At 43.9% G+C, this 22,889-nt stretch overlaps 1 protein-coding gene across 1 annotated transcript in view; it reads left to right on the top strand.

Annotated features, from left to right (window-relative positions):
• LOC104493939 (X-linked interleukin-1 receptor accessory protein-like 2) overlaps positions 1–22,889 on the top strand; it is a 150,322-nt gene that overhangs the window by 17,438 nt on the left and 109,995 nt on the right. The window contains exon 3 of the mRNA XM_010136706.1: positions 14,784–14,893. Coding sequence (XP_010135008.1) covers positions 14,784–14,893 — 110 coding nt within the window. The remainder of the gene's footprint in view (positions 1–14,783; positions 14,894–22,889) is intronic.

The raw sequence follows: 22,889 nt of genomic DNA, 5'->3' as shown, positions 1-22,889 counted from the left end.
GTTCAGCAGCGATGCCCATTTGGCTCAGAACGATGTATTTATAGATTCAGCTGTTCTCAAGAACCTCCAGCTCTGAAAACTCGTGGATACCAGTGGTGCTTTGACTGACAAGCATATTGTTTAATGGCAGAGTTTCCATGAGGAAGAAATCCTGAGTGCTGCAGTGATAACAAGACTGGGACCAGTAGTAACATTTTCAAGGAACTCTGTCATCCCTTCTCAAAAGCTTTTTTGCTTTTACTGTTTTTGTTTTTTCTGTTTACTGAGGAGGCAGAACTGAACTGTTTTTTGATGAGTCAAAGATTCAGTCTTGAAATCACTCATGTCAGTGGCGCTTAATTAATTGCTTTTCTGGAGCCCAGGATCTTATTTTCAGTACAAGTAACTGCCTGGCCCTGTTCTGTTCTGGAGCTTTCAGCAATATTGGTAACCAGCTGTACAGGATAATCCTGTAATGGTTTGGGGCTTTTTAAGCAGCTTCCTGTCTCATTCTAAAATTTGCTTTTTATATTTATTTGAAAATGTCTAATATTTTGGGAGAGAAGAAACAACCATGCTCATCATCTTTACTATAATGTGCTTGGGTATGTCTCATGTCATTTGTGAACAATATCCTCTCAAACCAAATTTATCTCCATCTTTTAAAACTTCATACTGCAGGATTTCCAATTTTATTCCTTATGTTGGCTGCCCCCCTGACTGCTTTTCTTTATAAAATTGGGGTGGTTTTTTTTTTATTGGACAAACTGTAAGCACTGTAATTTTGTTTTGAGCTACCAGAACTCTATTCTTTGTTGATAATATTCCTACTATTTCATGAATGACACCGCAGTCTGGGAGCTGAGTATTTCAGTGAAATATATCTGTTCTTTGCAGAAGCTAATGCCAGTATTTTTTTCATTTGGTGATAAGCATGTGGTTTTTGCACAGAAATGGACCCAGACGTGACCTGCGGTGCCAGTCTCAATCTGAATTCTTCCATGTTTGAGTCATTTATTTTCATGCTGTTTTGCAGTAGATGTTCACGCTATTTTTTCCCTGGGTTATATAATCCTTATCTAGGCAGCTGACACTGCAATCTGAGTTGCGGTGGTACTTAGCAAGGAGTGGAAAAATGATTGGAATAATATGTTTTAACATTTCAGAGTCACAGGATGTTCAGCTTATGCTTCACGACTGCTGAGGAACCTTATTGATAACAACAGTGTTACTGAAATACTGACCCTCTTTTTAATAATACAGCAAAATTGTGCTATTATGCATAGTAGAGAGTTGGAAAAATGATTTACTCCTAGGCCTAGTGAATAGGTGCTATCTATTATTCAGGGAAAATCAAATACCAAGAACTGGACCTCTTCCTTGCAATGAAATTAATGTTGCATTATCAGCTGTGTTTCAACTTAATGCTGTTTGCTTTGATTTCGCATTTGCAAAGAGGTTTGTTCACAGAGGATTTAATTTTATCTACATGATGTACAACAGGTAATGAAAGACCAATATTCAACCAATACGGTAGGTGGATTCATTCTTCAACGTGAACAAGCATTTTGGCCACACATCCATTTTAAAGGCAGGCAAACAGCAGCTGATGAAGAGCATACTACAAGCCTTATGTGGCAGGTGATTCAGTAGACTGGGACCGTTCTTACCCAGACCATCTGGGTCAGGGGCCGTGAGCAAAATGAAATATTTGCTCTTGAACTAACCACTCATTTGCAATGTTACAGAGGGTGTACCCTGTCGTGTGTGAAAGCTTGAGCTCAGCCTTAATCATCCATTGCTTTGTGCCCAGCTGGAAAGCAGCTTTGCAGAAAAGGAACTGCAGGTCCTGGTGGACACCAAGTTAACCATGAGCCAGCAAGTGTGCCCTTGCCACAAAGACAACCAGTGGTATCCTGGGCTGTGTTAGGAGAAGCATTGCCAGCAGGTCGAGAGAGGTGATCCTTTCACTTTACTCAGCACTGGTTAGGCCATACCTTGGGTGTGGCCAGTTCTGGGCTCCCCAGTACAAGAGAGAAGTGGACATGCTGGAGAGAGTCCAACAAAGTGCTACAAAGATATTGAAGGGACTGGAACATCTCACGTGAGGAAAGGCTGAGAGAGCTGAGACTTTTTAGCCCAGAGAAGAGGCAGCTCAGGGAGATCTTATCAATGTATGTAAATACTTGAAGGAAAAGAGCAAAGACGACGGAGCCAGGTTCTTTCCAGTAGTGCCCAGAGGCCAAGGGCACATAGGAGGTTCCCTGTGAACATCAGGAAACACTTTTTTAGTGTGAGGGTGACTCAGCACTGGTACAGGCTGCCCAGAGAGGTTGTGGAGTCTCAGTCCTTAGAGATATTCAGAAACCATCTGGATATGGTCCTGGGCCATCTGCTCTAGGCAGCCTTGCTTGAGCAGGGACATTGAACCAGGTGACCTCCAGAGATCCTTTCCAATCTCACTCTTTCTGTGATTCTGTGTCTGTTGTGGGCCTTCACCCTCATGACCTGAACACCGTCATGGCCAACATGGAGCATGGGCACGTATGCAGGGCTGGCCACCATATCCTCTGCTTTTATTTGCTGTGGGTTTTGTCATTGTTTTGTTTTTACATTTTATAAGTGCTTTTCTGCAGTGGGGTCAACTCTTTTGGATGCAGTAAGTTCCTTGGATGCATTGAGTCAGACCTTGGCCCTCCAGATGTTCTGGAGATCATAAGTCATAGGTTTCCCTACTGGTAGCTCAGGGCTTTAAATTCAGATTAGTTCCAGCAGTTAGAACACACCAGTCACAGCAGAAAGATAAAGGGAGAGTAAAGAAAGGATCAAAATGCTTTCAGGCATGAGCCTGGGAACAGGAGGGTGGAGGTGTGCGTGTGGAGAACTTAAAGATGGGATAGGAACTGGCTCACTGCTGTGGATGGGACATAACTAACGAGTGGCTGAGAAAGGCTCAAAAAGAATTTTGAAATTGTGGATATTGCTGAAAAATTAGTGAAAGTAATGAATCTCAGTTGCTTGAAAAAAATCTAGGCATCATGTTAGAACCTATTTTTGTTGTCGTGGCTGGAGTGTTAATGCTGCCCTGGGCAATGGGCACTTGCTCATCTTCTGAATCACGGGTACTGCACTGAAGTGCAGAGTAGTGCTTCATCAGTCATAATCACGATCAAGATTAAATTTTAATGCAGCTTAGGGTAATTAGTCATTTATCAAATGGATTTGGTTGGGGGGCATGTGAAACGCCTGACAGTGCGAAGCTGGATTCCTCTAAATTTCATTCAAGAGCGTTTGCCAAATTATTGTTAATGATCAGCATTTGGCCTGTAGCTCATTTGCAAATGGGTTTTGAGCAAGTCTGTGGTGGGGCATGTGCAGGTTGTGAAGGGTTTGTGTTGTCAGTGGCTGATTCGCTTCAGTCAGAGCTGGGGTATGAGATGTTCAGTTCTCTGAACCGATGATGTTCTGCAAAACTACTCGTGCTTTGTTTCAGAGAAGTCGTGTCCGGGTGATTCGCAGCCCTGAGGGGAGAAAAGGCAGCAAAACAAAGGAGACTCATTTTTGAATAGTCAAAAATCTGCTGCTGAAATGAAATTTTGCAGATTTTTGTGGGACAGGTGAAGTTGTGAAAATAATGACTTGAAATCAAGTGAGCGTGCACCACAAAGGACGCAGGTGGACATGGGACAAGTGTTCAAAGATGTTTGAACAGATGCCCAAAGGTCACCCGTGTTACCTAGCAATACCTTTAACTCTTTACTGGGAGTTAAAGGAAAAGGTGTACCAGAACAAAAAGTAACCAAGGACAAAAGGTGCTTATTTTTGAGGAATAAAGACTAAGGTTATTGCAGAGTGAAAGCAGTAATGAGAGATAACTGCATGCAAAAAGGTGGAGAGTAAAGTGCTGGTGTGTTGCTGGTGTGGAGTTTCCAGTGTCTGCTGGGGAACGGATCTGTTTGCTGCGTGAGATGGTACCTGCAGTGCTCTCTGTGCTCTTCCTGAGAGAAAGTTATGCCATGTTTGAAAAGAAAAGGAATGCCTTCGAACAGGCAAAAAGTGAAACTGTGGTTTCAACACCTCAGAAGTGCTGGTCATCTCCCTTCTGGTCAGCTGCAACTGAATTTTGGGTTGGTTTTTTTTTTTTTTTACACTGGCCAGAAATGTAGCTGGAAACCTGAAGTGAACATTCACTGCAGTCCTGCTGGGTCGCAGAGAGGGTGGGTAGGTAGTGCTGGGAAGAAATAGGGCAGGATGCCTCTGCATGGCTCACAGAACCTGTATTATTCTTGAATTAAATATTTGGACACAATGATTCCATAAGGCAGGTAGAAGCTATAGCAAGATCAAGGGAAAATGGGAATCAAGGAGGTGAAATTTGCTAACCTGGTGTGAAAAGATATTTTTCTATTATGGGCAAAAAAAGTTAAGATTTTGAACTTTTTTCTTTAAACCCTGCATAAGATAAAAAACCAGTAAGAACTTTATTTGCTGAATAAAATCTAATTTTTTTCTCTGTTAGAATATTTGATTTGAGTAAACGTCCAGTGTGTTCCTCAGTCTTTTATTTCTCTCATTTTTCTTTAAAATATTTCATTTACAAGTCTAGTGGAGTGAATAATATCTACTTGATATAAAAAATTGAAACCTACTGCTAGATAAATGCAGAGAACTGCTGCTTTGTTTGCATTTTCCTGATATTTTCCATTTTCTCTAAGTGTAAATGTGAAAGTGGTTCTGATGCTGCGAAAATCAGATGTTGTGCATTTGTTCATCTGATGGAAAACGTTCTGATGGAGTGATTTTTGACCTGTCCTGAAGGAGGGGTGTGGAGACAGCCACAGGGATGATTTGGAGCACGAACGTTTGAGGCATCTTTCAGTAATGGTTCCAGAGGAGGCTGGAGCCTTTCACTGGGAACCAACTCCTCAGCTGTTCAGATAGAAAAAACACTGGACTCTTTGGTTGTGTATTTACATGGAGCTTCAAAGGACCATAGAGGAAAGGGCTGAGAGTTTCTAATATTTGTTGTTGTTGTCATTGTTTAAATCATGCTCAGCGTAATTCAGTTCTTGCTCTGTCTTTGGAGCCACAAAGGCCAAAGGTGATGATGTGAGGTCAGGAAGGGGGATACTAACTCATCTCCTACTTAAAAGTAGAGACACTGAATGCACAGATGTTTTCAAATCACATTTCAGCGTGTTATCTAATTTTTATGGTTAGTCATTACGGTAACTAACTTGACAGAAAGGAAAGAGAAAATTGGTATGGCTTCTCAAATCGATGAGCCGTGAAATAGGTGACAATAATCTTGATGTAAACTTATACTATTTAATAGGCATGCAGAACACCTCTAGAGAGTACTACCATTCCAGGCTGTTCTCTAAATACCAGGTGATGATACTGTGCCCGTGAAGTTCAAGGCAAGCCAGCTCTCTGGTGGGCTCACCACAGCCCTTCTCCAGCAGTACATAGAGTTCATTTCTTCTCTCTTGCGTTTTGTGTGTGTTGTACGTGCTTTCGTGGTTTTCTCTCTCCAGTTTGGAGTGAAGGGATGGGGCTGCAGAGTTGGCAGTGATGCTCTGCCACTTTATACTCACTGAGGGCTGAGCTCTTTATTTTGTTGAGTGGGATTGATTGTTTCGTATGCCGCATTTTCAAATGTGACTTCCATTCTCGTTGTACATAATGCAGGTAAGGGGATCTCTCCTTCTGACAGGGAGAGCGGTCTTTGTAGCTTGGCTGAGAGCAACAGCTTGGGTTTGGTTTTCTGGTTGGTTTGCTTTGATTTTTCCCAGTCAATGAAGTTGTTTTGTCCTGAGTGCTGCCTGTAATAATGATTTTTCTTTTTTAGAATAAAAGTATCCAGCCATGGGCTGGGACCTGCTCGGTGGAGCCACTGCTCTTCCTCTTCCCACTGGAGGAAGGGCACTGGAACGCAGCTGTCCCCACAGCAGGTGCTCAGCATCCTGCTGACACTGAGCGGGAAGCAGGCAGCTTCTGCACCCTTCCCCAGGCTCAGCTGGGTTCCTTCCCAAGAGGAGGAGAGCCCAACTGTCACCTCTCCCTTTGGTTCAGGGCTTCAGAAATGCAGCTTCTTAAGGGCTCTGAGAGCTCTGAGTTTGGACCAGCTGTGTGGGTGCAGCTCTCATCTCTCTCTGCCTTTCCCACACCCACAGCCTGTTCTTAGCTGCTGCCTTCGGCTGAGGGGCCTTTGTAGTTGCCCAAGGCAGGAGGTTGCCTGCCCCTCAAGAACCTCTTGGGCTCTTTGCCAGATGTCTTCCCATTATTTTTTGGTTTATGTTGTAGAATGTGTCTCCATGTTGTGTTTGATGTTTCAGGAATAACATCTAGAGAAAGAAGAATGAGATTAAGATTTGAGATGGCAAATAGAGACAAAGCAGCGTAGCATGGCTTGTCCCGATGGTCAGTTGAATCGAGGGTGGATCTCCTGGTACTTGAATCCCGGTTACCTGCTGGCCTGGCCAAGTGGGATTTTGCATTGTGTTTGAGAGAGCTGTGTGAGATTCTTCTCTGTTCTTGACTTCTGCACTGTTGTTCCCATTTTACTCCTGGTTTACAAATTAGTTTTATATTAATAGTAATTGTGTTTTTCAGCTTGTTTTTATTTGTAGTCTTCTGAGTGTATGTTATGACATCTACTATTCTAGGAATGAGACAATGTATGCAGGACTCACAACTGAAATCACATGCAATCGAGATTGATCCTTTCCTCTCCAGAAAATAAGAAATTAAACCTTACATGAAGACAGACAAAAATACTTTATGGAAAAACCAAATCACATAAATGAAACATTGGATTTCATTCTCTGCTGTTGCTAAATTTTCAAAGCCTTTCTTTCCCCCTTGCCCTGAAAGCATTTTCTCATGTGTTTGTTGTGCTCTGTTGTTGAAAATCTACCCTGGGAACATGCAGCACCCCTTTATTAAGTTGCCAAATGATTTTAGCAATCTTATTTTCCACATCTGTTTTTGAAAACTCTTTGAAAAGCAGTCAGGCCTGTGAAAAGAAGTCATGAATTGCTAATGTATGTGTCTGAACGTTACCTCATGTTTTTAAACCTAGCACTGCTGCTCTGGTGCAGTGCAGACAATGACTCCGTTGAGTTACTTTGGCAGCAGCCCGATGCTGGAGGATGATGGTAGAGTATGGTGCTGTGTGACCAGACATGGCTCAGGTAGAACAACTCACTGCAAAGGCCATCTCTGGTTGAGTGCCCCATGCTGGAATTGTCCTATAGACTTGTTGCTTTTAGCATCGATTTCCCTTGTTTCTTCTAGTCTCTCCTTTGTCTTCCCAGAGAAGCTTTTAAACTGCTTTTTCTTCTGATATGGTGCTGTGTGACCAGACATGGCTCAGGTGGAACAACTCACTGCGAAGGCCATCTCTGGTTGAGTGCCCCTGTGCTGGAATTGTCCTATAGACTTGTTGCTTTTAGCATCGATTTCCCTTGTTTCTTCTAGTCTCTCCTTTGTCTTCCCAGAGAAGCTTTTAAACTGCTTTTTCTTCTGATGCTTGGTGTACTAATGTTAAGTGTTTGAAGTACCAGTTCGCCAATATTTTCAAATATGAGTCCTTCATGTTCTGTAAACTCATTTTCTTTCTGTGTCATGAGAAGTAAGATGGTGGCCAGCCAGCTCCTGTAACACAGGAGAGGACACGTAAGGTCACAAGCCCTCTCTGCCACCGTGGAGGAGCAAAGAAACAAGATGCAGGACCCAAAACCCCCAAACTTCAGCTGAAGGGGCTTAGTGACCATCTCCTGCTGCCCACTCAGAGCCCTGTTCAGAGCTCGGACACACGCTCCCTGCAGAGCTGGGTGTTGCGCCTTTTTGTATGTTCGGAGAAAGGAATTGCTTCTCCACTCACTGTGGTCTGTTGTGTGATACAAAGCTGTGCTGTGGCTGGTAGATGATTTGTTAAGCTGTGACCATAAGAACCCAAACTCTTAAGGTCTGAAAGAAGTCTTGACCTATTTATTACTGTACCGAGGTTACCAGTACTGTACAATTAGTAGTAGCATGTACATCAGCAATTAAGAAGTCAGGAAAGTGTAGACGTGAACAATGGACCATCTGCTTGACGGAAATAACTATTAAGATCAGTACAAATTTAGATGCTTCTTTACTACTTAAACTGCTCTAATGACTAATGTTCTCATAGTAGAATTGCCTCTCTAGCTAATGAAAATTCTTCGGGAAACCCCCAGGAAGAACACTTGAAGTACTAGGCAAAAATTAAATATTGTTTATTTTTAATGCATCAAATTAAACTTAATCATACTTTAGGAAAAACATAATGTTTCCCAGAAATAATTGGAGTCCCGCTGCTGGTTTCTGTACAAGGTGATTTCATACCAGAATGAGCTGCAGTACAATAGAAGCTACTGCTAACTTATAATTTGTGAAATTCAAAAAGTGGTAGCATATCATTTAGATAATGAAAGCTTTGTACCCATCTAGATTTGTAAGTACCAACTTGAGCAAAGGAAAAGCTATTTCAGTGCTATTATATTAAATTATATATATTTGCTGTGGGGGGTAGATGGCTGTATGTTTAATTTACAAGCTTTTCATTCCAAGCTTTTTATTTATTCTTAGCAATTTAGGAAACCATAGTTTTAAAAACTACTAATCGTGTTAAAATCAAGTGCATATTCACAAGGCTGACCAAAGTCTAAATGATCAAAGTAGTCAATAAATATGAATCATTTCCCAGACACTGTTAATAACTATTTATTCTGAATGTTTTAATCGCGTGTTCCTCTTACAAACCTCTGTCACTCTCCCCCTCTTCCCTATTTAAAACGGAACCCTTTGATTTAGGAGGAGCAGCCAAATGTCTCACTGAAAGTGAAGGAAAGAGGGAGGAGCGAAGCAGACAGCAGTCGCTGGCCGTGGCAGTGCTGCCGAGGTGAGCTAGTCCAGCCCTCGGCACGTGGTCTTCCATGGACAGCTGAACTGTTGGTACCATTCAGCTCCACCATCTGTTGAGGACTTTTTGATCGTGGGTCACCACAGAGCAACTTCATGGTCTGACTTATCCACCCTGTTCCAGGCTGGATCCGGAGGATGCTGCCCAGATGTTGTTGAGAGGGCGCATCTGGCTCCCAGAGGCCATGGCTCTGGGGCTCACAGCCACTGAGCAGCCTTCACAGGGAGCACGCATCTCTGGTGCTGGCATCTGCCCTGTCCCAGCAGCCAGCTGTGTCCCTGTCCTGCCACGTGGCCTGAGCCATGGGGCCTCCCCTGCTCAGTGAACACAGCATCGCTGGGGCCAGTTGACACCATTTTGACAGTTGTTCTCAGCACTGTGGGGTAGTCTGACTGGCAGCTTTGGCAAGGACCTGTGAAAGATGATACATTTCCAGATGTTGTGTGTGCAAGTCTATGCTTGGAGAGTTTTAGGAGCTCAGGAACTAAAGCCAGAACTTTAAAGTTGAAAACCACTGCTCTCTCTTGAAAAGCCTTCAGGGTGTTTACACTGAACCGGGAGCGTCTTGTTGCTGCTTCCATGTAAGAGTATCCCGTAGCGTAAAAGCTACCTGTTGTGGTACCTGCAGGTGGAAGAGCTGGAGCTAAGTTTGCAGGAGCGGTGGTTAGAAAATCCCTCTTTCTGCTGATCAGCTGGTGGTCAAGCTGTTCCCAGGCACTGGCCCTAATGGCTTTTTTTTCCCTTTTACTTTTCTCTGATAGGTTGTGTATCCTGCTACCTGCAGAACAAGGGGGTTTAATATACTTGTGCAGTTGTTTTCTGCCGCTGGAGGGTCTGCAGTTCATACCAGTAGAGAACAGACTGGTCAGCTCTAAGGAAGGGCTGTCTAGATCCATAAACTGGAATGAGAGATCCCAGGAAAGGTAGCCCAGGGGCTCGCAACTGCGCCTCTGTGTTACAGCTGTTTGAAAAGGCTTTACTTGAGTTCTTGAGCTCTGTTTAGCTGCATTAAGCTGGAGAGAAAGGCCAACTAGTGGGACCCAGGAGGGGCAGGGCCGTGGCACTGGGTGCTGCTCCGGTCCTGCTCAGTGCCAAAGGCAGCTGGAGCTGGGCAGCTCTTCCTGGGCCAAGCCAACAGCACAGACAGGGCAGACTTGGCTGAGCTGGCAGCAGTTCTGCAGGCTGCAAACTCAGAACGAGAAAAAATGGTGACTTTTGAAAGCAAGTCAAGAGGACCTGCTTTAAAGCCACGCAGAAGCACAGACTGGTAGGGGTTGGAAGGGACCTCTGGAGATCGCCGAGTCCAACCCCCCTGCTAAAGCTGGTTCACCTAGAGCAGGTTGCACAGGGTTGTGTCCAGGTGGGTTTTGAATATCACAGATCTGCTTTGGAATATTACCCCATGTTACCCCCCTGTTTTGCAGTGGAGACATCGTGGAGGTCTGGCTTCTGCATAGCAGCACCACGATGTGAGTGTTTTGCACAACTGTTCACACAATATTGCCGTGATGAATTTCATTCTTAGTCCTTGTTACGAAATCTCAGGCAAATTGCTAGTTTTTCTTATCTCGGTTTTCCCTTTTGTAACTTGTTGAGTGTTTTCTGTAACTGCTGGATGCTAAACTACCCTGGTGGTAGATGCCTAAGGAAAACAGAGCAGACAAAGGTTCAGAAGTTACAGTCTGCAGGACTGTTTGTAAAGCGCTGGGAGATTCTTGCACGTGAGTGCAAAGCATTCACAGCAGATTTTGTTTAATTGTAAGCAAGCTGTTTATGGCTGAGCGTATTTTTACAGTGTGAGTCACTGCATTGTTTGGTGGTTGAAAATAGTTTCTGAAAGCAGAGCTGAGATTTATAGAAAATTTTCAACCTAAGGAAAGAGGCAAGTTTCAGCAGTGCTCCTGTGCTTTGGCTTTTGAAGTGATGGGCCAGTGTTCAGGGCCCTGGTGTCATTGCAGACTGGTTCTAGGAAAAGCCAGATGGTTTTGAAATTCCTGCCCTAATTTAATAGGTTTTATGCACGTTGAATGTCATTGAATGTGAGTAGTGTATTGTGTGTTCCAGCAGAGCTTAGAGTTCAAGATTGTCTTCAAACCAAGAAACTTCAAAGAATTAATGCAATAAATCTTCTTGCTATTTAGTACCAGAACTGGATGTCATGCCTGCACCTGCCCGTGTTCTTGTGCTGTTGTTTTCCAATGCCGAGTAAGAACCCAGCTTGCTACTATCATGGCACTTCAGAATCTGCTTGAGGAGAGAATGGACTAAAGAGAAAAGGAGCTGTGGCTATGATCCCTTTCCATAATTCTCATGACTTGTCAGTTAGAGCACGGGTATTTGTGTCGTCATCATTGATGTGCTGATAGCACTTTTTTATATCATCCCCCTTCTAAGGAGGGATTTCCTTCTTTATAGCAGTTAAAATAATTCTGAAACTTAGCACAAAAAACCCACAGCACTTAGTTCTGGGCCATTGATTTTTATTTTATTTGCGAGACCATAAGGTGGTCAAAAGATTGAATCGTTAAAGCAAACAGAGTGCGGAGATATTTCAGGAAAGGATTTCCCGTTCCTGTAATTTCATGCTTCCAAAGGAAAAGGAGTGATTTGCAGGGACTTTACACTTCCCTTTTTGTACTCCAAGTTAATACATTGCACCATTATACTCAAAGTTAATGCCTTGTGCTGTTCCACAATGGGTCATCAGTGCTCAGTGTCTCATGGAGAGGGGAAATGTTGGGAAACAAATGTGGAGAGACAAAGTCATTTGTCCAGAGATGCACAGGGAGGTTGAGAGAGCTCCTAGTCTGTAACCCAGGCCATGAACTCACGTGTTGTGTTTTATCTGCCAGAGCTGCATAGACTCAGCTGTGAACCCTGGGCATGGTCCATCCTCTCCTCTTTTTCCTCCACAGCTGCCAATGACCTGGTGCTTGAAGCCCAAATCTGTCCACTGACGCTGCTGGGCTGGTGGAAGAGGGAGCTGGTGGAAGAGGGGTGACTGTAGATGGGAGATGCTGCGTGGGCAGACCCACACATGGCTCATTGCCTCATGGCTGTGGGGCTGGACCGTCCTCTGCTATGCAGAGATGTTTGGGAGGACTTGTCATCCTGGTTTCTTTATTTGGTTTGGGGATTTTTTTGGGGGGAGGTGGGTTCGGGTGGGTGCAGAAGCAGGGTGAGGGGTGTGTGAGAATGAATTAGGGAATAAAACTGACTCCAAAACAAGACTCCTACAGAACACACTGAGTACACCTAGCCTGCCTGGGCAAGGCACCATTGATAACTACTTTCAAAGAACAATATTTTTCTGGCCTTTGAACCACCTCTATAGTTGGTCATAGAAAATTTTTGACCTTGTGACAAAAATCCTCCTACTGAGCTTCCAGTGCTCTCAGAGCACCAGGCTGTAACAATGAACGAGGTGGAACTTTCGAAAGGTCTTGAAAGGTTTATATGAAATGCATTATGGTGGATCGTTTGAAGCTGTGAGAACTGATCTTTAATAGTTACACTCTGTAAAAGCTCCTGAAATCCATTCATGTTTACAAGATAAGACATATTTTTCAAAAGTCTTTTTTCTTCACTTTAGTTACCACATTAATGGCCGTGATTCCTGTGGGGAGATGAGCATTGCTGAGGTCAATAACTTGGCTTAAATGTGAACTGTCAGGAGAATCATCGGCGCTGAAATTCACCTTGATGCCGGGGGAGTGTGCAAACCCTCACTTGCCACTGATGCCTTCGTTAGGCTAATACAGTGCAAATACCACAATTTCTTTAGGGTGATAATGTACGAAGGGCCTGGGGTGGGAGGGTTGGAGGCAGGGAGGCCAGTGCTGTACAGTAAACTACAGGGCAGTGTTCCTAAGAGAAATGAGGACACTCTGCAGTTGGGCTAACTTAGAGCCTTATGCAGCTCTGTGCCGGGTTTGCCGGGAGAATAGAGGAAGAAAATTTATAAGTTCGTTTACTAAAACTTTCTGTAAAAAAGAAATCATCCATCCTTAGTTTTAAGTAAGTTAAAAAGTTTAATTTACTTTAGAAGTTTTAAGTACTTTTCCAATATTAGCTGAAAATTGCTCGGTTAGCTTGCCAGCACAAATAATTGGCCGGTGTGAAGTGGGTTCCCTAAACTGTAGGAAAATTACTGAAAGTAATATATCTACTATTTTAAAAATTCATTACAACTTTCATACGAGATTAAAAACCCCTTCAATAATCTTAAACTTTTGGCTTCAGCCGACTGAGAGACTCGGTTTTTAAGCAGGTATTTTGCATGTTTGTCCAGCTGCCACCATTTGCAAATGAATAGTTGGAACCTGTTTTGTGGTAGCAGTGGTTCATGAAATTTGCAGCACCCTCAGACAGCACAGGCAGCTCGTGAGAAGGTAGGGTGTGGAACCTGAACTGCGAGAGGAAAGCTGGTTTTAATTAAAGGTACACACAAATCATGGACTTCAGGTCACAATCTAACAACCTCCCCAGGGCTTACGTGGCTTTTTCATTAAAATTAAGTTTCAGTAAGGCAAAACTGATTCTGCCAAGAAATCTGGTAGTCTTATCTGTAGTTCCTCAAGCAAAATTCTCATTAGCTTTACTGTCATGAATATGCAGTCTGTAGTTTATACACTAAAAAAACCTGTAAAAATGATTTGCTTTAAATTATTGTCCTGGATCTGGTAACTTTGACACTAGGAATTACTGACTTAAGAAGGTGACTAGTAAGGATTCATCATTTCCCATGATACAAAACCTAAAAGGTGCTTGATGAGGACTGAGACAACATATTTTAAATGGATAAAAGCAGTATGGTTTAGGTAAGACGGGAAATTAAAGGGTGGGACTCCTTGCCACTGTGTTATAAAGACCAAATGTACACAGGGGTTAAAAATTCATTGGCTAAGTTAATGGAGGACAGGTCTGTCAAAATCTGTTAGACATGGTGTTCTGAACCCAGCTCCCACTTCAGGGAGTCCCAGGCTACTTATTTCTGAAATCGAGAAGACTGCATCAGCCTTTGTCCCACCCACTCCTGGTCCCTGGCAGAGCAAGGTCTTCAGCAAGGGGCGCCTGTGGCCGCTCCTGAGGGGTGGCTGAGCACTGCAAAGCTCAGTTCACCAATGCAAAAGGTTACTCCATGACTTCAGATGGTGTCTGCACCAGACCTTGTACTGGAGCGGCCGCGAGCAGCCAGCTGGGTGCCCACGGGGGTTTGCTCGCAGGGCTGGCTGTGTCAACAGAGTTCCTCGCTTCGAGGGAGTGACTGGGAGGAAGTGTTTCATTTTGAATTGATGTTGTGAAAAGATACATGCAGCTTCAGCTGAGACAGGCGTTTTTTAATTTCTGCGTGTCCTTACTAATGTTTTTCAAAGATTTTCACTTAGAGAAAATGTTGACGTTCTGGGAAAAATTGGTTTTGGACAGTATATCACTTATTCTGGAATAAATACAGGTGTAGGAACCTACCTCTCTGTACAAACCAAAATAATCTGATCATTTACTGGTGAAGAATAATTTCCCAAGCTGTCACAAGGATTTCAACTTTTTTAGAAGTCTTCTATTTTGGTTACTAATGTCAAGAGGATTTTTGGTTTTAAAACATGAGAAGAATTCAGTTCAATGGGACAGATTGCTTTCTAAAAGGTAATTCTGAATATTTAATTAGATGTAGTGGTTTTCCTCCAGCTGTCACTGTCTTCTTGTTCCTACACTCCTTTAGAAAAGGTTTTAAAAATAATTGTCAGTGCATTCTGCCTCAGCCTTTCCTACCAAGAGCTTTTGTTTATTTAAATTTGGCGGATCCTCCTGTTCGTACTGCAGACTCTCCGCACTACGTTGTGCCCCACAGGTCGTGGACTTAGAGGATGAGTATTCAATCCTCACCCTTGAAGAGGCAAAGAGGAGTGCTGGTAAATCGAGGCAGACCACACTCTTCAGTGCCACGTATGGGATTGTCGGGTGAGTGGTGCAAACCATCTCCTCAGATGCTTTAGGGATGTAAGAATAAAACCTGACCTGCTGTCCAACAGCAGGACCGCAGGGTAGTCACCCGTGGCCCTGATAAGATAATGGATTTAGGCTGATAATTCATACATGGGGAATCTGGAGGTGTGGTATCTCATACCAAAAGTACCTCTGATGGAGGTTCCATGGGCATGGGGCTGTAAGACCACAGGGAAGAGGATCTACAGCGATCTGAGGGGCTTAGCACTGAGGTGATTTCCTCAGCATTTCCTGATTTGGAAAACAGAAATCAAAGGTCAAAACATATAGAAATTTCAGTAGCACTGTTGTTAGTTGAGAAGAATTATTTCCTTTAAATTCTTAGAAACCATTTTATCCGCGCTTTTTCTCCTCTGTGATGGGACTTTGCTACTATTCCCCCACAAAGCTCCAAGATCTCCTGGGGTGTATGTGAGTGGTGGCACGTCTGCTCTGTCCTCATCCTTGTGCAGCCCCTAGCAGAGAGGTGGTCAGCACCAGTGAGATGTCCCTGCTGATGCTGACCCCTGAGCTGCACTGCAACCCTCTGTCATGCTCTGCCTTGCCTGGGGCCATCCACGTGGATGGGCAGAGGTGTTGGACCCTGCTGCTGGGAGGACTGGTGATGCACCTGCAGGTCTGCCTGGCTCCTGGCTGGTCCCTGCATGACTCCTTCAAGGAGCTGCTCACAGGAGCTCTGCCTAACCCATTCCAGCTGAGCTGAGCTATGTGAGCTTGGAATATGTAAATAATTGACCTCGGCTAATTTTCCTGGAGGCAGGCAGCTGGACCACCGCTTGCCTCGCTCTGTCCCACAGCAGCTAAAGCTGGGAAATGCGCTGGAGACTCAGCAAGCTGCTTGGAGTCCCGGGTTTTCCCTGCAGCTCTCTGCAGGAATTTGGAATTTCGCTGCCCCTTCCCCTGTCGGGAAGGAGCCAGCCTTTGGGGCAAGGACTGGAAGGAGCAGGGAGGGCACAGTACTCGCTGGCATCGCGGTAACGTTGGGGGCGCACGCAGGTTTTGTACCGTGAAAGAGCCGTGTGTTTCCCCCATTCAGCAATAGAAGAATATTTTCCTCTTGGTGCTTTTGGCACTGTTTGACTTGGCGTTTGTGAGCCGGTGGCGTGCGGTGCAGAGCGCTTTGGGAATTACGCAGGCGTGGACAATTAGTCCTTTAAAAGGTCTGCTGCTCGGCAGTGTGCCAGTGAAGCCGGCGTAGCCCCACTACATAATTTCAATTTTTAATGATGATAACTTTGCTAAATTCAGCCCTTGATAAATCTTCGAGTTGGGTTTTCAAAATTTAAAATCAAACGTAACCCAATTGCTTCAGTATTTGATTAAACTGAACTGCCACTTTGGTAAAGTGTTTAAATAAATCAGTATTAATATACTTTTCTACAGTAAATAAAGTTATGCCTGTATAGTTCAAATATCAATATTCACATGGAGCTCTTGGAAATGACGCACTGATAGACTGCACAGAAAATGTATGAGCTTAAGAAATAAATATTTTATTGATCTTGAAAGGCTGGAATTATGATCTTAGTGGTGGTGATTGAAAACACTTTCTACAACGGTGAAACCGATATTTGTAAACACATTGTAAGAAGGCCATTATATTTTATTCTATTAACTCTGAAGACCACCTGTTGTAAACGCTCAAGGACTGGCAGACTTTGGTGTGTGATGTGGTGGGGACTTTTCACAGCGCTTACAGACATGTGCTTTGCGGGCATTAGCTGTCGGGTGGCACTGCCAAGAGACACCTACCTTAAAAGTCAGTTTGTGGACACAGAAGAGGTCTTCACCTGGTGCGGCCCCCCGCTCTGTGGTGCCCCATCCTCTTACCCCATCGTGAACCTGCTCACTGGCTGGGGCAGCTTTGAAATGCATCTTTGTAGGAGAGGCCACAATATGCAGTTGACCGTGCTCTTGCACACAGATATAGTTTCAAGGTGTGAGAATTAGGGGCTGCTGAGTCCCTCTTAGCCCAGTGTGGAGGACTTAAACCCGCTCTGACAGGAGCTGCTGTCAGCCAGAGGTGGCCCAAGGCCCGTGTAGTGTGACCACCTCTGCCTGTGGAGTACCAAAGGGTACAGCTGGCTGAACTCAGCCTAATGATTTCTGAGCTCTCGGTAATTCACGCCATGACTTGCATTTGGTTATTCATTTCTCAGCTTGTTTCCACAAGTGTTACTAGAGACACGATCTTCTTGTCAAGCAAATTATAGGTCTCCTAGAAATGATGCAAAAGGCTGGTCTGCCCCTTCTTATGGATGTTTTCATGTTTCCAGGCTCATAAGATTTGGGCAATTAGATCCTTAATTCCACACCTTAGTTCTTCGGTCTGGGTAAGCCTGAAGAAGTGGGCTTTGCTTGCTGCCTTCAGCTTGGCTCACGAACGCAGCCATCTGCTAAAGTAGACAACATGAAGTCATTACCCCAAAATGTGAAAGCTCTCACTGTTTTTGGATCTATCTGTGTTGGAGCCCTTATCTTTATTGTCATAGCGCATGGTATTTTCCCAGGAGGTTTATTTTGAACTCCCAGGAGTGGCTTTCTACCATGCAGAGGTTCTGGGTGTGTTGCTTGTTTGGAGCTGCAAAAGTCTGTTCTGAAGTCCTTCAGATTTCAACCTATGCCTGTTTTGAGCTGCTTGCCCTGATGTAATCTGTATCCAGCATACTGTCATACTCGGTCCTCTTTTAACTGAGTCTGAGGTTTCCCACGGAAGTGGGGAAAAACAACTATCTGAAGCTGGACATGCTTCTCTGTAGATGCCCGTTGAAGTGCTGTCTTCATCCCAGGAAGCCACCAGATCGTTCTTTGAAAAGAGACCAAGTGTTTGAGAATATCAAGAGATAGTGGGTGAGTGCACTAATTAAGCATTACAATTCAGTGAAATTGCACAAATCGAAAAATATCGATCCTTGTCCGATTACCTTTTTTCAGAGGGTGAAAAAAGCCTTTCTGAGAATTTCCAAGTGAAAGTTCAAGGGACTGAAGTGTAACATTCAGTTAAATCAACTCAAGAGTGAAAACTTCTTCTTGCTTTTCAGAACATTCAATATTTTAATACTAATTTATGGTGAAACAACATGTCCGGACGGTCTTGGCTCTTTTTATGTAGGCTTTGATGCATAATGCCTGTTTTTAAGGCAGAGTTTTCCCCACTGGGGAAAACCCAGAAGACCAGAGTGTGGGCTGCTTGGTTCCTAGATATGTCATTGAAAGGGTCTCCTGAAGACGCATGTAGCTTGGCTTTTTGAGGTTGGTTTAGGAGAGTGCAGCATCTGAAGTTTCTGTGACATTTCCCTTATCTAATAGCAGGGAATCCAGAGACTTGTCTGGTTTGGAGACTCATCACACCTGTGTGTGCTGCTTTCCTGTCTTCATTCTCTGCACCTTTTCTTTTTCTTTCCCCCATCCTCACGTATGCCTGTTCTGAAGGTCTGTATGGTAGCTTTAAATCTCGTCCTGCTCGAGGAACGTGGTTATGTATTCAGTTTCCCAGCTGTGTAGCATCTAGCACAGCTGGGCTGTGCCTGCATGGCACTGCTGCGTGCTCGCATAATAAAAATAGTTGTTCTGTTTTGCTGGCTGCCATCCCCCGCCTGATTAGTCAGTCATGTGAAGTTCCTGTTCTTCTCCTACCATGGCTCACAATCAGTTAAATTCATGGAAGAATTTTTAATTGGCATACACAGCCCTGCAAGGCCAAGGCATGGAGACAAATGTGAGGTTTCTGACCATTGGGGAGAAAGTACAAGGTAGGATTAAATCAATTCAGATGAAGGCATTGATGTGTAGAAGCAGGTTTCAGTGAAAGACTGACCATGTGAGCCTGTCACATTTTAGAATGGAAATTACGTATAGATATATCTAAAGACAGAGGACCATGTGGAGAGTATATTTGGCTAATTACTTCAGGTATTTAAGAATACAGTCCTGGCCAAGCGGTCTGCACTGGGGAGGTCTGGTAGCAAGAGGAAAGGTCTTTTTCTATTGTCAGGCAGAGATTTATATATTTCATAAGTAAACATAATAGATGTATGATTTTATTCCCTGAAAAGCACTGCAAACACGGCTGTGATTTGCAGTTTTCCTACTAAATGTATTATCAAGTCATTGTTCATTTCTATCTACGGCAGAACTCAGCAGTATCTTTTCAAATGGAGCTCGTCTGTGTTTATACCATGGTGCAGATCTCCTCTCCACAGCACAGAGGCATACATTGGCTTTAGCAGTTGAGCTTGAGCCTTCAAATCTGACTTTAATGTTACATGTACAGTTACAAGAGTTCTTTATGCACAGTTTTATTGTGGGCTAAAGCAGATCAACACAGGATTTCAGCCAAAGCTCATTACGGTCAATGTAAGTTTTGTCCAGTTGATTTCTAAACAATGATTCTGTTCATGCAGCAAGGGCTCTATTCAGGCAAGAAAATAATCAAATAACATTCTGTAATCTGCAGAAGTGGAAGGTCCTGTTAATTTAGTAACATTATTCTCGGTGCTAAGTAGTATTTGCTGTTTTTCCAGGCTGTGAACAAGTTAGGAGAATAAACAGTATTAGGTGGGGGCTTTTTTTCTTTTTTCTTTGCTGTGGCATAAAACCCAAGAAGGAATAGGAAGGATAGTGCTGTTATGATCATGCTTTTTATCCGCATAAGTTATCAGTTCCAGATAACTGTGATGGTGTTAGAGGTATGAAGTGTTTTGCAAACTTGCGCTTATTAATCTGGTGCTCTGAATGCTCCCAGAATTAGTGGTATTACATCAATACCTTCACAAGTGATCCTGCTCTGATCAAACCATGGTGAAATTCTCAAGTCTTGCTTCAGTGTATTCACTAAAGGTATTGTGACATCTTTGCCAATGGGATATCCCACATGGAGGATTTTTTGCTCTGGTTAATTTGTGAAGTTGAAGTTAAAGTTCTTTCAAATATGTTCTTTGGATTAATGGAGGACTGTGTTTCAGATCACAAGCTACATGAAATGGTTTAGAGATCTAAAAAGTACTGATGTTTTGCTTTTCTCCAAATGGACCAAAAGTTAATGGAGAGTAACAATGAGCTGAGATGTTCTGCAGAGGTCTGTGCTTGTCCTGCCACTGTTGTTTTTCAGTGAAATTAAAAGAAAAAAACCTCTTCTGATTAAGTCTGTAGAAGGATTAATGTTGGCAAAGTGGTAAATAATGATAGATGTGAGGTCAGTCAGCATGGTAAACAGGATTCGTTTCTCTTAAACTGGTTTGGAGATTGGGCGACGCATCTAGGAGTAAGACAGTAGCTTGTGCTTAACTGGATGGAGAGCTGTGTGCGGAGAGCAGCAGCTCTGAGCAGGGCGTGGGGCTCACGCTGGAGAGCCCAGCAAATGTGTCCCCAGATGGAGAGCTGTGGGGAAGAGGAATAGCATGAATATGGGAGCACTGAAATACCAACCAGGGAGAGGCACGTTGTTTGCTATGAACAGTACCGGCAGTTACTGCAATACATCCCGTTCTGGTGGTTGAAAAGAACTGGGAAGAATTATGAAAATAATTTCAAATGAATAAAGCTGCCTTATGAAGGGTTATTAAAGGATCTTGATGTGTTTATTTGGCACAAGAAAAAAACAAAATGAGACTAGAGGTGTCTTCATCAGAGTAAGTGTTCATTTATTTGAGGAGATATTATCTGATTATTTGAAAATTAGCAGTAGACTTGAATCTGATCCTTGAAAAGTTGTCTAGAAGGCACTTTGCTCTTTTACCACATCAACAATTTTCCACCCATCCCGTCACATATGAATCGTATTGAATTAGCATTACTTGTCACCAGCAGGGTATGAAAGACTGATCACATTAGAGACTGTCACACTGTATTAGCCAAAATTAATACTGAAAGAATATGAGAAAAAAAAGTATCAGTGTTTCAAATGCTGTATCGTATTAGCACAGGAAGCTTTCTGCTCATAAAGCCAGTGTTTTCTCCCTCAGTCGTGCTTGTCGATGTGAGATGAAATGCCATGCTCCATTTACACAGGATGCTAATGCTCTGCAGGAGGGACTTTACCAGGGGAGCTCAAGTGACAGGAGGCTTCGGAGCCCGGTCAGGGTTTGGACCACTGTTGACCTTAACTTTAAAAGGTGCAAGGTAGGAATGTAGTTATCATTTACAGCTCCTGACATGTCAGCTTACAGCCTGACTTGTTAATGTAGGGAAGCATCAATTTTCTTCATATTATAGCAGACTTAGTTTGCAGAGGTTCAGCAAGTGTCACACGGGGACGAAGGCAGAGCAGGGGGACAGCTGGGAATAACGAAACCCTTCACCCACCCTGGGGTAATATAAGCCAGAGCTGAATTACGCTCAGAAAACTGCTTGTGGTTATGCAGCATACCTGGCCTTTCCCCCCACTCAGTTGAAAGCCGGTGTGACCTGCTGGTGGAAGGGAAAGCACCGCTTCGAGGGAGGTTGCCAGCAGCACCTGCCTGGCTAGGGATGGCAGCTCCTGGCTGCAGCCAACCGCCTGGCACTTGGCAACACAAGTCAGTGTTCCCGTGTATTTTAGACACCGAAATCTCTTGCATCTTTAGGGAAATTAATTAGTGTTTTGGTTTTTGTGGTAACAAGATGGTATTGTGCTGTATTAGCAGCCTAGTGGTACCCTGTCCTGTACCTGGTGCACGGTTACTGTTCTAAAGCTATCAGTGTTAATGCAGTGACCTGAAATCTTGTTCATTTTTAGCTCTGAGATGCTTTGCATTAATGAAGCACATGTCAGAGCTGGACAAAAAGCTAAAAAGAGAAGTTTGAAATTAATTGGCGGGGAGAAAGCCCTTAAAACCTGAGACGGAAAGATTTCTAGGCAAAAATTGGTTTCAGGCAAAGTGGAAGAGAATTTGCAAGCTGCTTAGTCTGCTGTGTAGAAGCTCCTCTGAGCTGATTGCTGAGATTGGGCACTGTGAGATCTTCGCTTGCCCCCGTTGGGGAACCGGTAGCTTCCTGACTTCCTTCAGGTGCCCCCCATGGCTCTGTGTGAGCTGAGCCCCTGGCTGGCCCTGCTCCTCCTCCAGCCCTGCCTCTGGTGTTATAGGGAAGCTGTTACCACATCTTTTTTGTTTTGCTTTGCTTTTTCCCGGAGGAAAGGGTAACTTTGCAAAATGGTGATTTCTTTTGGAATGTCACGGTGAGGAAAGCTCTCCACCAGCTCCCACTTAACCCCCCCATCAGCTGTGCCGTGCCTCTGGAAAGGGCTACGGGGAGGAGGCTCCTCTTAACCCTCCGGCGTGCGGCGCTGTGGTGAGGGGATGCACTTGTCTGAAGGGAGGATCTAGAAAGAAACTTGAAAAAATACTGTGTCCAAGAGCTTCCTAAATAGTTTCATAGTACAGGTCTCACTGTAGTTCATCGGAGGTCAGGCCATGTGTCAGAGACCAAGATCTCTTTCTGGTCTGTGATTGATGCATTTGTCTGTTTTTCAATTCAGCTCTTCTCCAAGAGCTGCAGAGAGGATTCACCCTGTACCTCGCTGTGGCTTGGAGGGGGATGGGTGGCTGCGTTGCTTGCTGCCCTTGGAAGTGAGCGGCTCTGAACTCTGCTGAAAAGGGATCGGAAACAAAAAGAGGCATCAGTGCATCTTGTAAGGGGAGAACAACTGACGTACAAAAGCATAATTTGTGTTGACATCACAAGAGCTCTGTTGCCTGCTTCGTACCTTTGACTAGTCAAAATCAAACAGCGAAGGGAGTTGGATTTCTGTGCCCTATTTCTGATTAGAGTGGGTGATACTGTAGGAGTCTGGTTATACTTCAGCAACAACACCCAATTAGGATGAATAAAGGTTATTCCACAACCTAATTCAGCATTTTTGTGGCTGGGCCCCTGCAGGCTCTTGAATCTGCTTGAACTGCAAATTGTATTGAGTGTCGCTGTGAAGTTTACTGCTTGTAACGCTTTGGTCACTGATAAAATAAGTACCTGG

This window comes from Buceros rhinoceros, unplaced genomic scaffold (assembly GCF_000710305.1).
Source record: "Buceros rhinoceros silvestris isolate BGI_N320 unplaced genomic scaffold, ASM71030v1 scaffold8095, whole genome shotgun sequence".
Lineage (NCBI taxonomy): Eukaryota > Metazoa > Chordata > Aves > Bucerotiformes > Bucerotidae > Buceros > Buceros rhinoceros.
Note: the sequence above shows the minus strand (reverse complement) of the source record. Positions and strands in the feature narration are given on the sequence as shown.